The sequence below is a fragment of the Urocitellus parryii genome, chromosome 3 (assembly GCF_045843805.1).
Source record: "Urocitellus parryii isolate mUroPar1 chromosome 3, mUroPar1.hap1, whole genome shotgun sequence".
NCBI lineage: Eukaryota > Metazoa > Chordata > Mammalia > Rodentia > Sciuridae > Urocitellus > Urocitellus parryii.
This window is the reverse complement of record NC_135533.1, coordinates 145,673,743-145,699,518: the sequence shown is the minus strand read 5'-3', so window position 1 is coordinate 145,699,518 and position 25,776 is coordinate 145,673,743. Positions and strand designations below refer to the sequence as shown.

The 25,776-nt window shown below is 42.0% G+C and overlaps 2 protein-coding genes across 2 annotated transcripts; one reads left to right on the top strand and one right to left on the bottom strand.

Moving 5' to 3' along the window:
• Positions 1-1,391: 1,391 nt before the first annotated feature.
• On the top strand, positions 1,392-20,739 carry Coq5 (coenzyme Q5, methyltransferase). Its single transcript, XM_026403396.2, has 7 exons — positions 1,392-1,605; positions 2,317-2,466; positions 5,346-5,567; positions 11,815-11,921; positions 14,325-14,413; positions 16,043-16,154; positions 16,237-20,739. The coding sequence occupies exons 1-7, from the start codon at positions 1,419-1,421 to the stop codon at positions 16,336-16,338; spliced, it is 969 nt and encodes a 322-aa protein (XP_026259181.1). The 5' UTR covers positions 1,392-1,418; the 3' UTR covers positions 16,339-20,739.
• Dynll1 (dynein light chain LC8-type 1) lies at positions 18,283-23,968 on the bottom strand. The gene is made up of 3 exons (XM_026403401.2): positions 23,853-23,968; positions 23,511-23,648; positions 18,283-22,020 (listed from the first exon to the last, which is right to left on the bottom strand). The coding sequence occupies exons 2-3, from the start codon at positions 23,640-23,642 to the stop codon at positions 21,883-21,885; spliced, it is 270 nt and encodes an 89-aa protein (XP_026259186.1). The 5' UTR covers positions 23,643-23,648; positions 23,853-23,968; the 3' UTR covers positions 18,283-21,882.
• Between the last annotated feature and the right edge of the window lie 1,808 nt (positions 23,969-25,776).

Below are 25,776 nucleotides of genomic sequence, written 5' to 3'. Positions count from 1 at the left end.
AAATGTGCATAGTGTTTGGTTCTAGCTTTCTAAAATGATACCAGAATTTTCATTCTCTTTAGAACTTCCTAGGTTCACAAAATGGACAGGTCAAAGAAGTCTTTCCTATGTTTATTTCTCAGTGTTTTTCCAGAATGGTGTGCAAGCCAGGCAAGGATGTGCAGGACTGTAATCCCAGCAATTTGAGAGGCTGAGGCAAGAAGGATCGCAAAATTCAAGGCCAGCATAGGCAATTCACTGATACCCTGTCTCAAAATAAAATATAAAAATGGCTGGGGATGTAGCTCCATGGTAGTGTCCCTGAGTTCCATCCCCAGTACCAAAAACAAACAAACAAAAAAAAATGTAAAGTGTAAAGTCTGTTACAATCTCTTCCATCATAATCACCAGAGAAGTTTATTCAAATAAAGATCCCATGACTGTCCAGCATGCCCAAGGCCCTGGATTCCACACACACACACACACACACACACACACACACACACACTCACACTCCAGGGATACATACCAGATTTACTGATTTAAAAATCTCTGGTAGTTGGGGTTCAAGAATCTGTATTTTAAAATTAAATGAGCCAGAGGCTGGGGATGTGGCTCAAGCGGTAGTGCGCTCGCCAGGCATGCCTGTGGCCCGGTTCGATAATCAGCACCACATACAAAGATGTTGTGTCCGCCGAAAACTAAAAAATAAATATTAAAAAATTCTCTCTCTCTCTCTCTCTCTCTCTCTCTCTCTCTCTCTCTCTCTCTCTCTTCTCTCTCCCTCTCTCTTAAAAAAAAAAAAAAAATTAAATGAGCCAGGCAGGCCTGTAATCCCAAAGACTCAGGAGGCAGAAGGATCGCAAGTTCAAAGCCAATCTCCTCAGCAATTTAACGAAACCCTAGGCAACTTAGCGAGACCCTGCCTCCAAGTTAAATATAAAAAAGCCTGGGTCTGTGGCTCAGCGGTTGAATGCCCCTGGTTTCAATCCTTGGTACCAATAAATGAAGCTCAAACGAGGTGATTCTTAAGACTGAAGTTTTCAAGAACTGACCCGGTGACCTTGGTCTTTTAACTACACCATGCCTCAGTTTCCCCCTTTTGCACCAGAAAAAAAGAATTACTAGTTATCTCGCAATTTTTGGTCCTAACATATCTGTTGTCAGAATTAAGACACGTCTGAGAGGTGATTGGGTGCTCACCCTGAGGTCTCCTCATACCTGGCGAATTCTAAATTCAATCTGGGAAAAGAGATAGGAAGGGCTTTCGGATGCATGTTCAAAGAGAAAGTAGCTTCTGGGTCCCAGAGATCAGTCCATGCCTCTTTAACATCTGATTCCAGGGGCGTTCCAATACACACTGTCTCCAGCCGGCCTCCGTCGCGCATCTGGTGATGTAACATGACGTAAGCTCTGGCCCCGGTCGCCCGGCTGTCAAGATGGCGGCCCCCAGGAGTTGTGGTCTATGGAGTTATGCCCGCGCGATGAGGAGCTACAGGTTCCCAGGGCTTCGTAGTTCCTGGCCCCGGAGCCTGCTGAGCGCCCGCCTTTTGTCCCAAGAGAAGCCAGCACCGGAAACGCACTTTGGGTTTGAGACTGTGTCGGAAGAGGAGAAGGGGGGCAAAGGTGAAAGGGGCGAGAGGGCGAAGGGAGGGATCTGTCCAGTCGTGATCTGGTTTTCTTCTGTCCAAGTAAGGGTTGATTTAACTCCTTTTAACTTCATTCTGTTGTCTGTAAGGTCGTGACATCAAAGGATTATCCCACTGTCCGACCCGGTAGAGCTTAGCCGCCCGCCACTTTTATATTATTATTATTATTATTATTATTATTATTAATTTCATCATTATTATTTTGGTACTGGGGATTGAACCCAGGAGTATTTAACCACTGAGCCACATCCCCAGCCCTTTTTTATATTTTATTTAGAGATAGGGTCTTGCTGAGTTGCTAAATGCTTCGCTAATCTATCAGACTATCTCTGAACTCATGATCCTCCTGCCTCAGCCTCCCAAACCATTGGGATTACAGGTGTGCACCACCATGCCCAGCTATTTTTTATATTGAGACAGGTTCTCACTAAGTTACTTAGGGCCTCACTAAATTGTTAAGGTATGCTTCAAAATTGTGATCCTCCTGCCTGCGCCTCCCAAGTCACTGGGATTACAAATGTAGACCACCACACCCCGCTTAAGGTATAGATTTGGGCATCAAACATTATTATTTAATATCACCTTTCAAAGACAGGCGTGTTCAGAGAGTGGCAGCAGAAGCTTCCTTTATTCCAGGTAGGATTTTCTCATTCCTACTAAGAGCAATTGTGTATTTCTCTCATATCAGTCTATCAGGTGTTTGAAAGTGTGGCCAAGAAGTATGATGTAATGAATGATATGATGAGTCTTGGTATCCATCGTGTTTGGAAGGATTTGTTGCTCAGGAAGATGCACCCATTACCTGGGACCCAACTGCTCGATGTTGCTGGAGGCACAGGTAATATTGAATTTGGTGCCCTTAGGTACCATTGAGCATGTATTACAGAAATTAGTTTCTCTTGTTGGAATGAGTTAGCCCACTTACTGTTTTAGTCAGCTTTTTCACCATTGTGACTAAAAAAACCCCACTAAAACAATTGTAGAGGAGGAAAAGAATGAGGTTTCAGAGGTCTTAGTCTATAGAAGGCTGGCTCCATTCCTCGGGCCTCTATGTGAGGCAGAACATCATGGTGGGGGAGTATGGTGGAGGGAAGCAGCTCACATCATGGTGATCAGGAAACAGAGAAAGACTTCACTGGCCAGATACAAGGGGACATCTCACATCCAAACCATATTACCTACCATTAGTCCAAAGGTAATAACTGAAAATATGAATACTTATAATATCTGAGAAGGGTTTACAAAAATATTAGTCAAAAGCAGCTTTAGGGCTGCGTTGTGGCTCAGTGGTAGAGCTCTTGCCTAGCATATGTGAGGCACTGGGTTCGATCCTCAGCACTGCATAAAAATAAATGAATAAAATAAAGGCAGTGGCACACACCAGTAATTCCAATTACTGAGGAGACTGAGGCATAAGGATTGCAAGTTCAAGGCCAATCAGGGCAATTTAATTAAGATCTTGTCCCCCCAAAGTAATAAAGCCTGGGGGTGTAGCTCAATGATAAACCATTTGCCTAGCATGTGCAAGATCATGGGTTCAATTCCTAGCACTGGGGGGGGGGGAGAGCAGTTTTGTGCTTCTCACTCTTCTGTTAAAATAGAATTTCAAAGTAAAAAGACTAGTTTTTGACTCCAAACACTTTCCCATCTAAATGACTGGTTTATCTTTTTTCTTTATTTCTGGTATGTGGGACAGAATCTAGGACCTTGAACATGGCCAAGCAAGTGGTCTACCACTGAGCTATACCCCCAACCTGTTTTATCTTCTTTTTAGCCCTCAATCCACTTTTCCTCTCTATTTGGGGAGAAAACCTCTTAGCACATTATGTAAGCTTTCTAAGAAGCCCTTTCTACCTAATCTGGTATCACATCAGTTATCAAAAGCTTAATTGTTATGCACAGTCCTTTGTTATTTGTTGCACACTGGGCATCTGGGGAGAAAAATGTCCTGTTTTCTAAAACATATGTTGATGACTAGCACGCAGTGAGGCCTCAGGTTTGATCCCTAGCACTGTAAAACAGAAATCTAGTGTAATGTAAATAATTATTATTCTTAATTGTTTAGGATATGATGACAGGAAAAAAAATCTGCACATATTCAGTACAGTCAAAACCATTGTAGGCCTACTACATTTTGTTTGTTTATTTATTTTTTTATTACTAGAGATTGAACCCAGGGCTCACACATGATGGGTAAGCACGTTTCCATTCGGCTGTGTCCCAGCTGAGAGCCCTGGGAGAGTCCCACAGTCCCTCTAACTTGCTATCCTCCTGCCCTGGTCTCCTGAGTGATTAGGATTATAAGTTTGCACCCCCACATCCAGTGCTAATTATAATTTTTTGGTACTAAGGATTGAACTTGAAGGGACTCTACTAGTGAGCATCTCCAGCCCTTTTTACTCTTTTGACGGGGGTGGTTACAGGAGGGATTGAACTCAGGGACACTTGGCCACTGAGCCACATCCACAACCCTTTATTTAGAGACAGGTTCTCCCTGAATTCCTTAGTGCTTTGCTGTTGCTGAGGCTGGCTTTGAACCCATGATCCTCCTGCTTCAGCCTCCCAAGCCTCTGGGATTACAGGCATGTGCCACCACACCTGGCTCCTTTTTACTTTTTTATATTAAGACAGGGTCTCTTTAAATAGTCCTAGCTAGCCTCAAACCTGTAATCTGGGGCTAGGGATATAGCTCAGTTGGTAAAGTGCTTGCCTTGCATATACAAGGCCCTGGGTTTAATCCCCAGCACTATACAAAAACAAACAAAACCTGTGGTCTGCCAGCCCCAACTTCTCCAGGCAGTGGGATTACAGGTACGCACTACTGTGCCTGTCTCTAACTGCATTTTTTTTTTTTTAACAATTTAACCTTAGGCAAGCACAGTGGCACACACCTGTAATCCCAGCAACTTGGGAGGTGAGATAGGAGGATTGCAAATTCAAAGCCAGCCTCATCAATTTATCAAGGCCCTAAGCAACTCAGCAAAGCCCTGTCTCTAAATAAAATATAAAAAAGGGCTGGGGATGTGGCTCAGTGGTTGAGTGCCCCTGGATTCAATCCCTGGTACTAAATAATAATAATAATAATAATAATAATAATAATAATAATTATTATTATTATTATTATTTAGCCTTTATTTTATTAATTTATTTATATGAGGTACTGAGAATTGAACCCAGTGCCTCACTCATGCTAGGGAAGTGCTCTACCACTGAGGTACAACTCCAGCCCTCTAACTGCATTTTTGATCCATAGTTGATTCAGTCTTTGGATGCAGAACCTGCAGATACAGAAGATCATCAATATATATTTATGTTTCTGTTATAAAAATTATTTCATGGGCCAGGTGTGGTGGTGTACACCTATAATCCCAGCAATTTCGGAGGCTAAGGCAGGAGAATCACAGGTTCAGAGCCAGCCTCAGCAACTTAGCGAGGCCCTATTTCAAAAAATAAAAAGGACTGGGAATGTGGTTCAGTGGTTAAGTGTCCCTGTGTTCAATCCCCAGTATAAAAAAATATATAAAAAGTGCTAGAGACGTAGATGTTTGTAGAAACAAAACAAGGAAGAATTGTTGGAAAAAAAAAGGTTAACATTGAAAAAAGTAGAAATTTCTATTTTCATGCACTCATCCACTCCTTTTGTTACTCCTTTTGGGTTTAGGAAATGCTTTTTTTTCTGTTTTGGTTTGTATCTTTCCTCCTATTGGCTTCCCACAGGTGACATTGCATTCCGGTTCCTTAATTATGTTCAGGCACAGCATCAGGGAAAGCAGAAGAGGAAGTTAAGAGCCCAACAAAATTTATCCTGGGAAGAAATTGCTAAAAAGTACCAGAATGAAGAAGATTCCCTGGGCGGCTCCCGTGTCATGGTCTGTGACATTAACAGGGAGATGCTAAAGATTGGAAAACAGAAAGCGTTTGACCGAGGATACAAAGCTGGTGAGTCTTACATAAAGTTGACACAGGGTATGTTTATAGAATTAGGTGGATTACATAACATTGAAATGCTTTTTAAAAAATATTATATGGGGGCTGGGGATGTGGCTCAAGTGGTAGTGCGCTCGCCTGGCGTGCGTGCAGCCTGGGTTCGATCCTCAGCACCACATACAAATGAACATGTTGTGTCTGCCGAAAATTTAAAAAAAAAAAAAAAAATCTTAAAAGTTCTCTCTCTCTCTCTCTCTCTGGAAAAAAAAAGAAATCTGAAAAAATATTATATGGTATTTTTTCATATTTTGGGGGCACATATTGATGAAATTTGTTGTTATATATTTGTACTGAAACGCTCCCTCACCAATTTTTTGATATTAGGAATTTAAACCAGAGGCACTCTGCCACAGACCTACACCCCCAGCCCTTTTTAGTTTTCATTTTCTTTTTTTTTTTTTTTTTTTTTTTTTAAGAGAGAGAGAGGGGGAGAGAGAGAGAGAGAAAGAGAGAATTTTAACATTTTATTTTATTTTTTCTTAGTTCTCGGCGGACACAACATCTTTGTTGGTATGTGGTGCTGCTGAGGATCGAACCCGGGCCGCACGCATGCCAGGCGAGCGCGCTACCACTTGAGCCACATCCCCAGCCCCTAGTTTTCATTTTCAAACAAGATCTCACTATGTTGCCAAGGCTGGCCTCCAACTTGTGATGCTCCTGCCTCAGCCTTCTGAGTTGCTGGGATTACAGGCATGTGCCACCACACCTGACTCTTGAAATGCTTTTTATGCCAGCTTTCAGAAACTCATTGTTAGAAGTTGAAGATCGTTTATGTGACTAATTCTACATTACTATGGTATTCATTATACATTCATTATACATTACTATGGTATTCATTATACATTTATTTCAGCAACCTGTTGAGCTAAAAAATGACTAGCCCTATGTGACAGGGAATATAACCAGAGCCCAAAAGGGTTAAGGTTCTTACTCAAGTCACAAAACTTAGTGGCAGATCCTAAATTGGAGCTGAATCTTTGGATCTCAGCTCTTGGACCCTAAAATGGAAGTTTTGCTTCCAACTCTCAGCCGCTCTAGGATGACCTCAGCATATCATTTCTATTCTTAATTCATTCCATTCCCTATCAGTACTAGGATGGCTTGATTCATGTAGAATGTGAGCAAGCTGCTCAGATTTCCTGTGAAGACAAAACTTGCCCTTCAACCCCAAGACTACACTTGGTTAGCCCTTCCACTATTAGTAATTTATTCTCTCCCTCAGATTTCAAGCAAGGCCAAGCTCTTTCCTGGCAGCCCCCAGACCACAACTGAGCACTATGTAGTTTCCAGGGCCTACACAGCTCCAAAGATCCCTAACTGAGTAGACTGAGGCCTCATTACAGCTGCATCAAGGTCTAAAGACTTTTCCTGCTTCATCTTTCTATCTCCTCCTTTTACCTTCCCCAAGTATTGCCCCTGCCACCACCAGAAAAGCAAAAATGAAAAAATCTTTCTACTCCTTCTTCTGTTTTGGCATCTGTTTCTCAGAGGTCATAAATGACCCAGAGAAATATCCATACAGTACTCCTCAAACTTCCTTACTTTCACATACACCTGTAATCTCAACAACTTGGGAGGCTGAGACAGGAGGATTGCAAGTTCAAGGCCAGCCTAGCAATTTAGCAAGACCCTGTGCTCAAAAAAAAAAAAAAAAAAAAAAAAAATCAAAAGAGCTAGGGATGAACCTGGCACAGTGGTGCACACCTGTAATCCCAGTGGCTCAGGAGGCTGGGGCAGGGGCTGGGGATATGGTTCAGTTGGTAGAGTGCTTGCCTTGCATGCATAAAGCTCTGGGTTCAATCCCCAACACCACCAAAAGAGAGAGAGAGAGAAAGAAAGAGAGAAAGGAGGATTGTAAATTCAAAGCCAGCCTCAATAACTTAGTGAGACCCTGTCTCTAAGTAAAATATGAAAAAGGGCTGGGGATGTGGCTCAATGGTTGAGCACCACTGGGTTCAATCCCCAGTAACAAAAAGGAAAAAAACAAAAAAGGGCTAGGGATGTACTCAGTGGTAGAATGCCTCTGGTTTCAGTCCCCAGTACCAAAACAACAACAGTTTCCTTACTTTAGTAGATCAGGCAGATTGGTGACTGCAGGAGCCCTCTGCAAGCTCAAAATGGAACAAACTCAAAATGGAACAGTTGAGCTCCAGCATGAAATATAAATTTTAGGGGGGCTGCGGATGTAGCTCAGGGGTAGAGCATTTGCCTAGCATGTGCGAGGCCCTGGGTTCAATTCCAACTCTCTAACAAAAAAAAAAAAAAAAAGAAAGAAAGAAAATGTAAATTTTACATTTGTCTTTCCATTTATTTTAATATTTTGAAATGTTTCTGCCCCCGATTTTTTTTTTTTTAATTGTTCGATGTACCCTATTGACTTGGCTTTTCAAGGCCACTGCATTGCCCTCTTCTTAGCTGGCCAGGCACTGCAGGCAGCCACAGAGAGGCAACAGTAGGCAACAAAGAAAAGAAAGTACCTCACGTCAACACCTGCATTTGTCCTTTCCTCCTGCCCGCTTGAATGTCTGTGGTTATTTTAGCCCAATTCTTCTTCCTCCTCCTCCTCTCACCCTCAGAAGGAGCTGCCTAGACGAACTACAGCCTACTTGGCCCCCAAGATGAAGGGCTCTTTTTTTTTTTTATATTTATTTATTTTTTCTTAGTTCTCGGCAGACACAACATCTTTGTTTGTTTGTGGTGCTGAGGATCGAACCCAGGCCGCACGCACGCTAGGCGAGCGCGCTACCACTTGAGCCACATCCCCAGCCCCATGAAGGGCTCTTTTGTTAACCATCAACACTAACCAGAAGGCAGACAAGTCACTAGTGTTTTTAGACAAAGGCACTATGTTTTCTAACTCCTTCTGATAACCCTGTTCCCGTCTCCCTGGTGTTCACCCTAAAGAATGGAGAACAAAGATATTGAAATGAGAGGTAACATTCTATTTATGGAATCATCTCTTAAGTAGTAAGCCTGCCTTCCAAGCTCTCCCAGCAGCCAGGAAAAATGTACCTGCATAGGAATTAAGTGTTCCATAGTATGGTTTTCTTTCCTTCTTGCTTTAGTAACATCCAGTAATGCTTTTGCAAAACATTTCATGCAAAAACAAATCGAAACTAAGTAAGGGGATCTTAGAAATTATTTAACAGATGTAAAAGTTAACATTTAAGGGAATTTTGTATGTCTAATACTATTGTATATTTTAGATACACACACACACACACACACACACACACACACATATTTGTGCATACATTAGGGATCAAATTCAACCTCCATACCAAAACAAACAAACAAAAAACTCTTGTTAGATGTTGTTTATTTGCTTTCTGGACAGTTTGTTTTCATTTGCCTCCTCTAGCCTTCTTTTTATATTTTATGTCTAATTGGATACAGGTGAAAAGGACAAAATTACAACAGTGTAGTTAAAAGATCTTAATTGGTGTCATTTGCAATTTTTTACTCTGGCAACACTTCATTCCATAAAAAATAATAATTGTGTTCCCATGGGCCAAGCAAAAGAGGTTAAGTTTTTTGTTTCGTTGTTTTTTTGTGGTACTGGGATTGTACACAGGGGAGCTCTACCACCAAGTCACATCCCCAGTCCTTTTTTATTTTTTATTTTGAGACAGGATCTTGATAAATTTCCCGGGCTGTCCTCAAATTTGTGATCTTCCTGCTTCAGGCTCCTAAGGAGCTGATATTGCAGGCATGTACCACTATGCCTGGCAGGATGTTGGTTTCATAAACAGATAAAGGCTAAAGAAAGCAGCTCGGTGGGCTCACATCTGTAATCCTAGTGCCTCAGGAGGCTAAAGTGAGAGGATCACAAATTCAAACCAGCCTCAGCAATTTAGTGAGTCCGTGTCTCAAAAAATAAAAAGGGCTGGGGATGTGGCTCTGTGGCTCAGTTAAGCACTCCTGGGCCAAATCCACAGTTATGGGCCGAGGGGGGGGGGCATATATATAAGAGTTGCTTTCTTTGTACTGAGGTTGCCCTTGAACTTGTCATCCTCTTGCCTCAGCCTCTCAAATTGCTAGGGTTATAGGTATCTGCCATAGTGCCCAGCTGAAATTACTCTCCTTGTAAAACAAGGCCAAAACAATTAGAAAAATAATTGACTGGTCAACAACAGATTACATCAGTTTTTTTGTTGTTGTTAGAATTAAAGTCAGAGAAAACTTCATGACCATGCTGATTGAAACTAAACTGGGCCAGGCACTGTTGTACACAACTGTAATACCAATGATTTGGGAGGCAGAGGCAGGAGGATTGCAAGATCAAGGCCAGCATCAGCAACTTAGTGAGGACCTAAGTAATTTAGTGAGACGCTGTCTCAAAATAAAAAAAATTAAAAGGGGAGCCAGGCACGGTGGCATACACCTGTAATTCCAGCATCATGGGAGTCTGAGGCAGGAGGATCATGAGTTCAAAGCCAGCCTCAACAACATAGTGAGGGCCTAAGCAACTCAGCAATGCCCTGTCTCTAAGTAAAATATAAAAAAGGACTGAGGATGTGGCTCCTATTCCCAGTACCAAATAAAATAAAACTAGACTGAGAAATTTGGCTGTTATTTCTCATTTCTTCTAGTTTCTCAGAGGGTCAGATAAACAGCTTATTTTCAGCGTGGTGATGTAGAACTTTTGTATGAGTGACTCCAAGTTTTATTTTTAGCCTGGTCGGTGGGGACTTAGTGCAGGAACTCCAAAATAGTATCATCCTGTAATTTTTATTTAACAGCGTTAAAGTCAAATCATTGTCCTTAGAGGAGATAGTATGTTTCTGAATTTAAGACTATTCTTGGGGTCTAGACACTTTCTCTATGACTCCAATAGAACCAGTATAATAATTCTTTAATATCCACAAATAATTTATTTTAAGAACTCCCAGCAACTTAGTGAGATCCTATCTCAAAATAAAACATGAAAAGACTAGGGATGTAACTCAGCTATACAGTACCCCTAAATTCAACCCCCAGTACTAAATGTAAATATACACACACAGCTAAAGCTGAGAGTGTGGGTCAACGGTAGATTGTTTGACTAGCATGCTCAAGATTCTGGGTTGGATGCCCAGCACTGGGGGAAAAAAAAAAAAAAAAAAAAAAAATATATATATATATATATATATATATATATATATATATATATATATATATATATATATATCGCTAATGATGAATCTGGTATTAGAATCCAAGCAGTCTAACTTCAAGAACAGGACTGTTAACCACATGTTCTATCCAAAGTACTTAGTTGGATAAAAATTGCTTGAGGGTGGAGCTGGGTATATATCCCAGGCTAAAGCACTTTGCCTAACATGTGTGAGTTCAATTCCTAGCATGATTTTTTAAAAATAATGCTTGAGTTTAGTATAAGTAAATAAACATCAAGTTATACTCTGAAACCCTAGGAGGAAAGACTCAGATCCTGCTAAACTTCTGGGATACCAGCTTCGAATGTTTAAGATTAAGCCAGATGGGATGGCACATGCCTGTAGTTCCAGCAACTTGCAAGGCTAAGACAGGAGGATCACATGTTCAAGGTCAGCCTGGGCAACTTAGGGAGACCCTGTCTCAAATTCAGAACTAAAAAATCCTGGGGTATAGCTCAGTGATAAAACATCCATGAGTTCAGTCCTAAACAAAAGCAAAAACAAAAAAAGACTTCTTAAGATTGAAGGACTGTAAAGATAGTGGCCAGGAATCAAATGGAGAAGAGAGGTTAATCATGTTTTCTGACATCACTTCTGATACCAGATGTGTGTGTGTGTCTTCCCAAAAGCAAACAATTCTTCAGTTTGCTGACACCTAGTAGGTGTCCAACAACTCAGTACAGTTCAGTTCTGACAATACCAAGTTTGTATCATACTCCATAAATTTAAGGGCTCAGTTCCACAAAACTGCCTCCACTTCAGATGCTAGTCAAAAATTGGCTAGCATACGGGGTAAAAGCGGGAGTTCATAATCCACTTGAATCAAACCGTGTAATATGATGTATTAAGAACTATGTAATGTTATGAACGACCAATAAAAAAAAAATAAAAAAAATAAAAATAAAAAAAAAAAAAATTGGCTAGCCTAGGCTACTCACAGTTCTGCCTGGCAGACTACAGATTCCTCAGGTTCAGTAATTCACTGGGTACAACAGGGTAGATAGCTACCCAAACTGAGACCCCAAACTGATTTTGTCTTCCAGGACTTGCATGGGTACTGGGAGATGCTGAAGAACTGCCCTTTGATGATGACAAGTTTGATGTTTACACCATTGCCTTTGGGATCCGGAATGTCACACACATTGATCAGGTATGGATGCCTGCATCCTGAGATTGTGTGACTGTCAGCACCAGGCAAGATGGTACATGCTTGTAATTCCAACAACTCTGGAGGCTGAGGCAGGAATATTGCAATTTCAAGTCCAGTGTGGGCAATTTAAAGAGCCCTGTTTAAAAAAAAAATTAAAAAGACTGGGGATGTAGTTCAGTGGTAGAATGCCCCTGGATTTGATCTCCAATACTGAAGGGGGAAAAAAAAAAAAATATATATATATATATATATATATATATATATATATATATATATATATATATATAAATAAAATCAGTTCTCTGGAGTGGATCCATAGCGGGTGAGGGAAGGAGATTCTGCTCTGGGTTCAGCACTTGAGTGGAGTGAATATTTTAAGCTTAGAGGCTTCTTCCTTAAAATTGCCAACTTTCACAGGGTATGGTGGCATGTGCCTGTAATCCCAACAGGAGGTAGAGACAGGAGGATCAGAAGTTCAAAGCCAGCCTTGGCAACTTAGGCCCTAAGCAACTTAGTAAGACCCTTGTTCAGAATTTAAAAAAGGTCTGGGGATGTGGCTCAGTGGTTGAAAGGCCCTGAGTTCAATCCCTAGAACAAAAAAAAAAAAAAAAAAAAAAGCCAACTTGCCTAGCTATAAAATTGAAAAGGTCAAAAATCACAGAGCAGCTCCCATAGGAGTGTTTGTTGCTTGGGTTGACATTTACATCTTTGGGATGGTTAGTCTTGCCCTGGCATTTCATCTGTTTCCTCTCATTTATGAAGCTGTGTGAGCTTACAGACGATCAGAGATATGATCAGAGGCTGACACTGAAAAATGTACTCAGGTACTATTCTGTCAGAAGGTAGCTTCATAGTTCCTCTGCAGGGAGAACAGAATGTTCATTTCTTAATCTGCTTCAATTCTTTATTTCTATTTTAGTATTCTGTTCAAAACATTTGCTAGGGGCTGGGGTTGTGGCTCAGTGGTAGAGTGCTTACCTAGCATGTGTGAGGAACTGGGTTCGATTCTCAACACCATGTATAGAAAAATTTAATAAATAAAAGATCCATTGACAACTAAAAAATATTTAAAAAGAAAAAATTTGCTAGCTGGGCATAGTGGTGCATGCCTGTAATGGAATTTGAAGGATTGCAAGTTCAAGACAAGTCTTAGCATCTTTTGCAAGATCTTTAGCAACTTTCACAATAAAAATTTAAAAGGACTGGGGATGTAGCTAAGTCTTAAAGTGTCCCTAGGTTTAATTCCCAGTACCAAAAAAAAAGCAATATGTGATTATTACAATTATAAATAGTAAATGTTTATTTTAAATAACACATTAAATGATAACATTAGATATATTAAAAATATAGATAATGTATCTATAAATATATATTTTTTTCCATGTTAGGACATAAAGAACACTGGTTCCTCTTATTTGCTTGTTTTTACAGGGAAATGAACCCAGGGGTACTTTACCATTGAGCTACATTCCCAATCCTGTGTATTTTTTATTTTGAGACAGGGTCTTACTAAATTGCTGAGGCTGGCCTCAAACTTGCCATCCTCCTACCTCAGCCTTTTGAGTTGCTAGGATTGCAGGCATGTGCCACTGTGCCTAGCCTTATTTTTTATGTTGAGACAGGGTCTTGCTAAGTTGCTGAGGGCCTCCCTAAGTTGATAAGGCTGACCTGGAACTTGTAATCCTCTGCCTCAGCCTCCCAAGATGTTGGAGTTACAGTCATATGCCACCATGACCAGCTGATTTCTCCTTTTTAAAACAGCTGAATAGATTCCTTTTGTGTAGCTATTCCCTAATTTAACCAGGCTCTTGTTAATAACTAATTTAAGATGCCTCTAATCACGTGCTATTCAAATAGCAAATTACCCTTATTCATGACATTTTCACAGCAGAAGCATTTCTGTAAGATTACTTAAAGTAAAATTGTTATGTTGAAGAGGATATCCAGCCAGGTGTGATAGTACATGACTGTAATCCTAGAGACTCAGGAGACTGAAGCAAGAGGATCACAATCTGGAGGCCAGCTTTAGCAACTTAGCAAGACCCTGTCTCAAAATCTAAACTGAAAAAGACTGAGGCTGCAGCTCAGTGGAAGAGTGGTAGAGTGCTCCTGAGTTCCGTCTCCAGTACCAAAGAAAAAGAAGATATCCATTGATTTTGATCCCCAATTCTAAATTTGGTCTTCATGGAATTTTACCAATCCGTATAGTCAGTGAACTTCTCTAGTTATGGGCAGCATTTAGGATATGTAGGGTTATTTCTGCTGTTATCTTTGTCCAACTGAGAGTAAATCAGGGATTTGTAGGAATTAATATTTATAATGCCCACAAAACTAACACTGTCTCAGCTACATTGGAATTGAGTGAGGTTGATGAAGCATGTGTCCTGTTCTTGTCTTTCTTAGGCTCTCCAAGAAGCCCATCGGGTCCTGAAACCAGGAGGGCGGTTTCTCTGTCTGGAGTTTAGCCAAGTAAACAATCCCCTCATATCCAGGTTGGTATTCATAAAAGGGCTTTATCTTCATTGTCTATCCAAAGGGTTCTCCACCCCAAAATGGATAGAAAATAGCCAGTAAGCTATAACATGAACTTAAAAAATTGAGTCCCAGGCCTGGGGTTGTGGCTCAGCAGTAGAGCGCTGGCCTAGCAAGAGCAAGGCCCTGGGTTCGATCCTCAGCACCACATATAAATAAATAAATAAAAAGAAAGGTATTATGTCCGACTACAGCTAAAAAAATAAATATTGAAAAAAAAAATTGAGTCCCAGTGTCCCTGAAAGACCTCAGAGGTCAGGCAGTTGGGAGTGATGATTCTTAGGCCAGAAGAGACCCAAGCTGGCCCACATTATATATTTTGTTTGGCTTATATGGTATTTTAAGAAATTGACTTAAAATATAGAAATTTTATGCCGGGCATAATGGTGCATCCCAAAAACCTCCGTGACTCAGGAGGCTAAGGCAGGAGGATTGCTAGTTTAAGGATAACCTCAGCAACTTCTTGAAGCCCTAAGCAACTTAGTAAGACCTTGTTTCAAAAAAAATTAAAAGAACTAGGGAGGGGTTAGGGTTGTAGCTTATTGGAAAAGCACTTGCCAAGCATGGGTGAGGCACTGGTATGATCCTCAGTACCACATGAAAATAAATAAGATAAAGGAATTATGTCCATCTACAACTTAAAGGGGGAGGGGTTTAGGGAGATAGCTCAGTGGTAAAGCACCCCTGGGTTAAATCCTCAATACTAAAAAATAAAAAGTTGGAAGCTAGCCCCAGCAACTTAGTGAGACCTTACCAAATAAAAATTTTAAAAAGGCTGGGGATGTTGCTTAGTGTTAAATTGCCCCCTGGGATCAATCCCCAGTCCAAAATTGAAATTTAAAAAATCAAAATTTTATGTGAAAATTTTAGTGAAGGAGTTCAGCTTCACTTGGGAAATCAGATACCTCATGGCAACCTTGGGTAGGCCCATCTTCCCACATGCAGTATTCAGAACCTAGTATTAACTGCCTCTTCTTACTTTTTTGGTACTTCCTAACTGAACCTGTCACCATACTTCTTGGTCTTACACCTGACCCACTTCCCTTATTTTTTTGAGAAAAAGGAAAAAGAAGTTGTATTGTTTGCTAACAAAGGAGAAATACAGGGGACTTCCATCCCATTGGCTGTGATTCTCCCCTACTTCCCTTATTTCAGGTATTTGCTTAGCCTCCTCTAGGCATGAGAGGAATTGTGACCTGAGCCTTTCTTAGAACCTGGATTCTTTTGTTGTTGTTGTTGTTTGTACTAGGGATTGAACCCAGGGCACTTTACCACTGAGCTATGTTCCCAGCACCGCCCCCAACCCCCTTCCTTTTTTTTTTTTTTTTCTTTAGAGACAGGGTCTCCTTAAGTTGCTGAGGGCCTCACTAAGTTGCTGAGGCTGATCTTGAATTTAAGATTGAGATCCTTCTGTATCAGCCTCCTGAGTTGCTGGGATTTAGGCACGCGCCACACCCAAGGCAGAACCTTGCTTCGTAAGGGAAGAATTCAGGCACTTTTTTCTCTTTTTTAAAAATTTTGATAGAGTGTGGGGAAATGAATCCAAAGCATATTCTAATCTTAATCTTTTGACTTTTTTGTTTGCTTAGGCTTTATGATCTATATAGCTTTCAGGTCATTCCTGTACTGGGAGAGGTTGTTGCAGGAGACTGGAAGTCCTATCAGTACCTTGTAGAGAGCATTCGAAAGTTCCCATCACAGGTACAGTATTTCTGTAGCTTACAACAAAGAGCCTAAAGTTGAAATCCAGACAATTCTTGGTGTACCTATCCTTCTGTTTTAGGAAGAATTCAAGGAGATGATAGAAGATGCAGGTTTTCAGAAAGTGACATATGAAAGTCTAACTTCAGGCATTGTGGCCATTCATTCTGGCTTCAAACTTTAACTCCTTTTCTATCCTGGAACATGAACCAGTCATGCCTGTTAAATGCCTGGAGCTGAAGAATAATCTGACTGATGAGGCAGCAGCTGAGCAACTTAAGGATAAGTACCCTGGACTCAAGTTCTGAATCAACCAGTCTCAAAGAGGAAGAAACCAATTCTGTCATTTTCTGCAGCTTTCATTAGGAGCTGCTTGGGCCTTCTCCCAAAGGCATTGGTCTGTTGTTTGGTTCACCTCCTGCCAACTTCTCTTAGCTATGCATTGTTGGATTCAGGTAAAACTAGCACTGAGCACTAAAGCACAGTTTTGAGGTACATTTGTAGCTTTCTAACAGTGCTGCCTCCCAAAGGAAGGATCATTTGAACCCAATGATGATTTTGAGTCAGAAAGCTTAATTGCACCTGAATCACCTTTCAGCCTAGGACTGAATCTAGGGCCAGAAGCCAAAGCCCCAATCAAAAGGCTAACAATCAACACTCGAATTCTGGGCCCGAGGTATATAGCACAGTGGCAGACTCTGTGCTTGGCACTTGTGAGACTCTAAGCTGTATGCTCAGCATTCCCCCCACCAAAAAAAAAAAAAAAAATACCTTGAATTGTATGTTGAACCAGTAAATCAGTTTACAATTTGAATGATTAGGAAAATACATTTTTTAAAATTCTTTCAATTCTTTCTGGTGGAAGAGATTCCACCAGAAGACACTATTGTGTACTATGTCAGAAAGAAAAGGACTCATAGCTTGGTGTGGTAGCATACACCTGTAATCCCAGCTACTCAGGGAGGCTGAGGCAGGAGGATGGCAAGTTTGAAGCCAGCCTACGTAACTTGGTAAGACCACATCTCAAAATAAATATAAAACAAACCTGACACGGGGGCACACATCTGTAATCCCAGCAACTCAGAAGGCTGAGGCAGGAGGATCGCAAGTTCAAAGCCAGCCTGGGCAACTTAGCTGTAAAAAGTAAAAACAGCTGAGAATGTGGCTCAGTGGTAAAGTGCCCCTGGGTTTAATCCCCAGTACTAACAAATAAATAAAATATAAAACAACAGGGCTAGGGGTGTAGCTCAATGGTAGAACATGCACAAAGCCCCAGTACCATAAAAAATAAAAATCACTCACTAAGTCCTTTTTGATAGAATAAATGTACTAGCAAAGTCCTGTTTTCATGTCTTGTAAAGGGAGTTTCTTGGTCAGAATATATTTGAAGAAAGGGTAATAGCAAAAAAAAAAAAAAAAAAAGTTTGAAAACTATTTATGTAGCCTAACCCCCACTTCAATACTCTGGGATGGATCTGGGCAGAGCTCATCTCCTTACTACAGTTCATTGTTTTTTTAAGAGGCCATAAAAACTGGGCACATATCTCAGTGACTCCAGGGGCTGAGGCAGGAAGATCACCAGCTTAAGACCAGCCTGTGCAATTTAGCAAGATCATGTTTCCAAAAAAAAAGTGGATGGGGTGGGCATGGTGGTGCATGCCTGTAATCCCAGTGGCTGGGGAAGCTGAGGCAGGAGAATTGCAAGTAAGTTCAAAGCCAGCCTCAGCTATTAGGGAAGGCCTTAAGCAATTTAGCAAGACCCTGGGGGTGTAGCTCGATGGCTGAGTGCTCCTGGGTTCAATCCCTGGTGCTTAAAAAAAAAAAAAAAGATACTGTAGAAATTCATCTCTGAGTTGGCTAACAGTTTAATTAATAGATAACTTCATTCAAGGTTATCTGAAGAGGCTTCAGATATGCTCCTTGGCTCAGCACAGTAGGGACAAGATCTTGCCCTGTCACTTCCAGGTATAGGTAGCTACAAACAACTGTCTCAAATAAGAGCAGCTAAGAGCATTTGAGAAAATTCTAAACCTTAGAAAAACTTAGCTTATTTTGTTTTCAGCCAGCCAGCTGGAGCCTATAGGGTTTTGAAATAAATAGAAAAGAGTGGGTCCTGGAAGGAACTTCATAAGCCATCAACTCAATTTTGTGGGATTTTTTTTTTTTAGTTGTAGTTGGGCATTTATTTATCTTTATATGGTGCTGAGGATGGAACCCAGTGCCTCACATGCGCTAGACAAGCACTCTACCGCTGAGCCACAACCCCAGCCCATTAACCCAGTCTTTATCTTCATAGCAATGTGTTTTCCTCACATCTGAATCAAAAAATGGAAGTTAAAAGTTGCCAACTTCCTGGCAGTAGATAAGGTACAGAACACTTAGGTTAGAACTCGCATTGTCTACCTGTATGGTCTTGAATCAGCTCAAGGGTCTATTACTGAAGACTGATCATCTGTTTGGAGTAGGGCTAACTGAACAAGGAATTTGGAAACCAAATTCTTTGTTGTTCTTTAAATAGAAATATAGCCAGGTCACCAAAGAGAGAAAGGGGATAGAAAAGAGATGATTAATGGGAACATTTTTAATCTGTTTACATAAAAACAAACCTAAATCACCCCAATTATAGTCTCCTTCCTCATACTTTATCCTTCTTTCCTGCAGACAGCAGGGGGAAAACTCAACTGCCTCAAAAAATAGTAAAATAAATTTTTGTACCCCCAACGCTGAAACCCTTCCAGTCCTAATGTAGCACAACTTCACTAGGATTCTAAAAGTGCTGGTCAAAAAAATTGCAAACTTCCAAAGATGTTACTAAGCTAATGCCACACTAAGACAGAGTCATCACTTATCAATTCAAATCTAGGACTCAGCCATGCACAGTAGTGCAAACTTTGTAATCTCAGTGATTCCAGTGGCTGAGATAGGATTACAAATTCAAAATCAGCCTCAGCAATTTAGCAAGTCCTCAAGTAACTTAGACTCTGTCTCAAAAAATAAAAATGGGGCCGGGATTGTGGTTTAGTGGTAGAGCATTTGCCTGGCATGTGAGAGGCACTGGGTTTGATTCTTAGCACCACACATAAGTAATAAGGTCTATCAACAATTAAAAAATTAATTTAAAAATTAGTAAATATGGGGCTGGGGTTGTGGCTCAGCAGTAGAGCACTTGCCTCGCATGTGCGAGGTCCTGGGTTCGATCCTCAGCACCATATAAAAATAAATAAATAAAAGTATTGTGTCCAACTGCCACTAAAAAATGAATATTAAAAAAAAGAGACAAGTTACTATTAAAAAAATAAGTAAATAAAAAGGGCTGAGAATGTGGTTTTTGAGGCAAATCTCCTGTGTTCAGGACCAGTAGCAAAAAAAAAGGTAATAGAAACCTCAGGGGTTGCTCCGAAATTTCAAGATTTTTTTTTTTTTTCCTCATAGATTTCTTATAGATCTTGCATCTTGTAGATCCCAGGTCTGAAACAAAAGCCTTATCTCATGTGAAAATTATGTGGGAGGGGTTGGGGTTATGGCTCAGCGGTAGAGTGCTTGCCTAGCCTGTGCAAGGCCCTGGGGTTCAATCCTCAGCACCACATAAAAGTAAATAAAGGTACTGTGTTCAACTACAACTAAAAAATAAATATTTGAAAAAAAAAGAAAATTATGTAGGAAACCTAAAAGTCAAGATTTGTCTTGAAATTTTCCAAGATGGGTACAGGTTGTCTCAGCTCTGTTTCTTGGTGTAGTCCGGGGATTGAACCCAGAGACACTTTACCACCAAGCAACATCCCTATCCCTTTTATAAATTTTGAGACAGGGACTAAGTTGCTACAGCTGTCCTGGAAGTTGGGATCCTTCTGCCTCAGCCTGCAGAGTCCCTGAGATTGCAAGCATGCACCATTAGGCCCAGCCCCCATCCCCCTTTTTTTCCCCTATCTACAAAAAAACAAGTCTCAAAGCCTGGTGCCCACACACCAACTCAAGGCAACTCAGGAGGTTGAGGTTGGAAGACCCCTAGTTCCAAGCCACAGTCAGCAATTTAGAGACCCTCAGCAACGTAGTGTAGATCTTGTTTCAAAAAAAAAAGTCTGGGGTGTAGCTCTGTGGTAGAGCACAAATTCAATCCCTGGTACCAAAAAGCTAAATCTCTCTCATATGTGCTTCTCTTCATAAGACTATTTGGTCTCCATAAAATTGGGAGGAAACTTTTGATGGTTACTTTGGGGGGGGGGGTTTACTGGGAATGGAAACCAGGGGCGCTCTATCACTGAGCTACATTCCAAATCCTTTTTATTTTGAAACAGATCTCCCAAAATTGCAGAGGCTTTTCTTGAATTTACAATCCTCTTGCCTTGGCCTCCTGAGTCACTGGGATTATAAACATGCACCACACCTGGCAATGGTTACTTGTCCACAATTTCAACTGGGTTCCTTAAAGAAATCAGTTTGAGGACTGGGGTTGTAGCTCAGTGGTAGAGCGCTTGCCTAGCATGTATGAGGCACTGGGTTTGATCTTCAGCACCACATAAAATCAAACAAAGATATTGTATCCATCTACAACCAAAAATATTAAAAAAAAAAAAAACTTTGACCACAGCCAATTAAAACACAGTGAGTACAGCAAGTAAAAAATTCCAGCAAAAGCTTTATTAAGTGAACATGGAGGATGATTGCTCAGAAAATTTTGTTTTCCCCTTTTCAGGATCACCTTCTAGAGCTGGGGATGTAGCTTAATGGTAGAACACTTACATATGACAAGCCCTGGGTTCAAATCCCAGCAAAAATAAAAGACTACCTTATAGCCAGGCATCTACCTGGGAAGTGGAGGTTGAGATAGGAGGTTCCCAAGTTCAAGGCCTGGGCCATTTAGTAAGACCCCCTTCTCAAAAAAGGGATATAGCCCAGTGGTAGAATGTACTTGTGATCAGTCCCCCTTACCATCAAAATCAAACCAACTTCTATCATTAAGTGTAGCCTTTGGGAGAATAGGGTAGGAGCAGGGAAGACAGCCTACACAGCACATTTTCTTTTCCCAATTCTGTAATGAGCTATTACCATTTAACAGCCATAGAAAGCTTAAAGAAGGCTGGCCTATAATCTCAAGGAGGGAGGCAACTGTTGTAAAGTGCCTGGGTTCAAACCCCAGTCCCCACCAAAAACAAACAAAACATGCATCCATCCACCCCACTAAGGCTTGAAACACAAAATATTCTTTTGAAAGAATACTATCCTTAAATGCCATTTCTTCAGACATAAGACAATATCAAACTTCTCTGCCATGCGTTTAACATGGACCGCTGTTGCAGGATGGGTAAAAAGACTCAAGAGTACTCTAATGGCTAGTTCCATAGAAATTTGACTTTGAAAACTCACTCTCACCAACCTGGTCACCTGACCCAATTAATAGGCCACCTTCAATCTTGTTATTTGAACAAATTGTACTTCACACACACATACATCTCCAACAGATTTATTTTTTAAAGGAATGGATTGAGAGAAAAAAACATGGGGCACAGAAGTATGGAATAGAAAATAAATACAAATGTAAGCTGTTTTGCTAATTGTTTTATAACCACAACAAACTAGTACAGAGAATGCCCTGTACAAAACACAATAAATGTTCAAAGATCAAGCTGTTCCCTTAGCAAGGCTAAAGATTTCAGTCTCTGGTATTTGGAATTTAGGCTGCAGTCCTTATTTTTGGATGGATCACTGGTGTGTGGCACAGTCCATGCTTTTAACCAGATTTGAACAGAAGAATGGCCACTTGGCCCAGGTAGAAGTAGATGAAGTGCTTGGTTTCGTGTGTCACGTAACTACCGAAGTTCCTCCCCACAATGCAGTGCCAGGTGGGGTTGTACTTCTTGTCAAACTCCTGGGAAAAAAGGAAAAAAAAACAAAACTAGAATTTTAGTTCTAAACCAGATCCTGTAGGAGCAGAAAAGAAGAACAGCAGCATCTGCAAATTCTTAGAATGAAAGAATGAATGTTCCCTAAGCTCCAAGTCGCCCACATAGTACATTAATGCAAACATGCTTGCAGTCTGAGCTAAGATGGGAATGGGAGCTGAGGCGGCCAAAGTCAGAAAGGTCAGCCTCAAAGACAGGGTGCTTTGTTATAATGATAATTACACCTTCCTATCTTCTATAATTCTTAACTCACTGACAGCAGGTGACATCAGCAGTTATACTTTATTATATTCTCTGGGTAAACAGACCTAAATTGTCCTCCCACTACATTTGCCATGCATCCAAAAAAACTAAAAAATTGAGCCAGTTTCAAAAGATTCTTAACTGCACTCCTGCACTACTATAAACAAGACTTCCAAAGGACAAAGCTTCAATTAGCAACTAAACCAAACAAGTGCAGATCAAAATTTAGATTTAAGGGGATAAGATTCTATGAAAAGAATGTTGGAAGCTGGTCAAATTTTATCTTTAATCAGAACTTAAACTACCACCCCCCAAAAAACAACAACCAAAAACCTCCTTTCCATAGCTATATGATGCTAAACCTATTACCTGGTCCTCAAGGTTAGCAACTCTTCCCTATTTCTCCCACTCCAAAAGGCATTGGGACTAGTAAATCTGTGCCAACTTCTTCACTAAACTAATGTGTAGGCAAAGACCAAATATAATCTCTATAAAATAAATTATTCTTTTTATGGTGAGTTAACATAAAATTTAGCTTCTATTGCATGCAGTGTGAAAACCTCTGTTAGGTCTACTAAGGAGACTATCTGTCCTACAAGCTAGATGCACATACTGCTGCGTTTGTCAATAAAGATTGATTTCTGTTCCATCTTAAGTCTTTCATCTTCCATTCTCCACTGGAAGGGAATCTTCCCAGGCTTAGGATGCCAGCTTCATTCTCTTCTAGCAAAAGGTAGCTCGAGAAGTCGGCAGTTCTGCCAGGTTTCTGACTACCACGTACCAAACCCCTACCTACCCCAGGCGCCAACCACTATCACCACCCACTTGCCTTAACTGCCTTAACTGCCGACTAATTCCCCCTGGAAGACTGGCAAGATCTCCCTCTGGCCGGGCTGCAAGCACCCACGCAGCTCCCCCTCCGGAACACCCAGATGGATCCCCGATGCAGGAATCCTACAGAAGGGGGAACCGCTCGCTGCTCCCTGATCTTGGAAACCGTTGCTAGGTGGCGCTTTCCCCCAAGGAGATGGGTAATTAAAAAAAAAAAAAAAAACTTAGGGCTCTGAGGGTCTGGTCTCCAAGAGAAGCGCAAAATCCATTTGCGTTCTTTCCAGAAATCTCTACGCCCCGAGCCCTAAGAATCTCTGCTAGATGCCTTGAGGACGCAGGATCGGGAGAAGGAACTAAGTTATGACGCGCACCAGGTCCTCACCTTCTTGATGTGGGCCGCAATATCCTTTTCTATATTATATTTCTCCAACGCCTGAGTAGCGCACTCCACCGAATCCTGTTGCATCTCTTCCGACATGTCCGCATTTTTTATCACCGCCTTTCGGTCGCACATGGTTACCTGGTGGACGAGGACGGCGAAAGGAGTCAGAGAATAGGGTCCCGGGAGCGCCTCTGAAGCGCCGGTTCCCCACCCCCGGCCCGCGCCATCCCGGGACGCCGCCCCCACCCCACTTTTCAGGAAACGCGGATCGCGCGGACCGCACAGCGAGGGAAGTCCAGCAGGTGGGGGTGAAGCCAGGTGGCGGGGACGCCTGAGTCTCACCGTGGGGGTAGCGGCTGGGCGACTGCAACGGTCTCCTGAGGGAGGTACTGGCGCAGCTCAAGCCCAGACAGAGTTCCTATCGCTACCGAAGCCGTGGCGCATCTAAGCAGCCCCACGCCAGCCGCCGCCGCCTAGTGCTCAGGCCCCGCCCTGCTCCCACCGGCCCCGCCCCCACCGCACGTCCCTATTGGCTTAACGCAGCCCCCATAATTCTCCCATTGGCCCAAGGACTCAATGGTTCCCTCAGGATCTTTCGCCTGCATTTTGTTGCAGACCACAATGCACCGCTCACGGCGTCGGTTGCCCTGGCAATGAGCTGGCGCACGAGGCGAGGCCCACACACCCGGAAGGTGGAGCCTGGGCTAGGTGGTGAGGACCGCCAGCTGTCTGGAGAGCTGCAAGGGGAGCTTTTGCCCTAGCCAAGCGAGGTGATTCAAAATTCACGGAGGGCGTGTTGTCAAACTTGACAGCCTCAGGAAATTGGGTGGCCACCTCCTCATGTACCTCCCACCCCCACCCCAGATCAGAAAAATTTACGGATTTTGAGGAGGCCTTCCCTTCACTGAATGGATATCTGTGAAGCAGGGCCGGCTTCTTGGGAAGCCCACGGTGCAGTCGCACAGAAGAGGTTCTCGTGCGTGGTTTAATACTTTGCTGTCTCATTCTTGAAATTTAGTATTTAAACAAGGGGCCCCACATGTCCATTTTGCACTCGGCTCCCTGTGTCGTCGATCCTGCTCTGAAATATTTGTTGTGCGGAGGAGGGTTGGGGACAGTCTCAGGACTGAAGGAGGGGTTTCAGGAAGGAAATGAGTTTCTTTCTGAATTAAGGAATTTCCTCGGGAGTGGGGTCTCTGCCAGGCAATGCAGATTTAAGGGGCTCGAGATGGATTTAAGAGGACTAGGGATGTTATTCAGTGGTAGTACACTTGCCTGGCATTTGCGAAGCCAGGGTTCGACCCCCCACCACCACCCTATTCCTTACCGCAATAAAAGGGGGGGGGGGAAACTTCCAGGTGGATTTGGAGTGTTGAGCCTTGGGGTGTTTCCAGAGCGGGGCTACTTGGCTCCATTAATGGAGACTTTCTTGTGTAGGAGAGTTTCTTGGTCGGATCCTAATGGACAAGAATGGGGTCCTCCGAGGTGTTTCTTGGCTTAGGGAGACTGAGCACTAAGAAAATTCTTGGCTGAGAATATAGCTCAGTGATAGAGCCCTGGATTGGAAACCCAGCGCAGCAAAAATAAAGCCCAGCATAGTGGCACTGGTCTCTAAATCCCAACAATTTAGAAGACCAAAAATCTGTTTGAGGCCAAACCAGGGTGGTGGCGCACACCCCTAATCCAAGTAGGGAGGCTAAGCCAGGAAGACAATTGGAGGCCAGGCTCAGCAATTTAGGGAGACCTCAAAGTAAAAAATAAAATGGAGCCAGGTGTGGGGGCCAATGTCTCTAATCTCAGCAACTCAGGAGGTTGAGGCAGGAGGATCCCAAGTTCAAAGTCCACTTTAGCATCCTAAGGAGACCCTCAGCAACTTAGTGAGATCCTGTCTCAAAAAAATAAAATAAATAAAAAGGGATGGGAATGTACCTCAGTGATAAATCGCCCCTGGGTTCAATCCCCAGTACAGAAATAATAATTTAAAAAGTTTGAGGCCAGTCTGCACATTCCTGTAATCTCAGCTACTAGGGAAGCTAAAGGCCAAGGCCAGAGGATCATGAGGTTGAGGCTAGCTTCAGCAGAGTAAGAAGACCCTGTCTCCAAAATAAAAAGAACTGGGAATGTAACTCCGTGGCAGAGCACTTGCTTATTCAGCATGAGGCCTTAGATTCAATTTTCAGTACTGCCTAAATAAATAAATTGCAAGGGTGCCTGGTTCAGTGGCCTACACCTGTAATCCCAGCAACTCAGGAGACTGAGGCAGGAG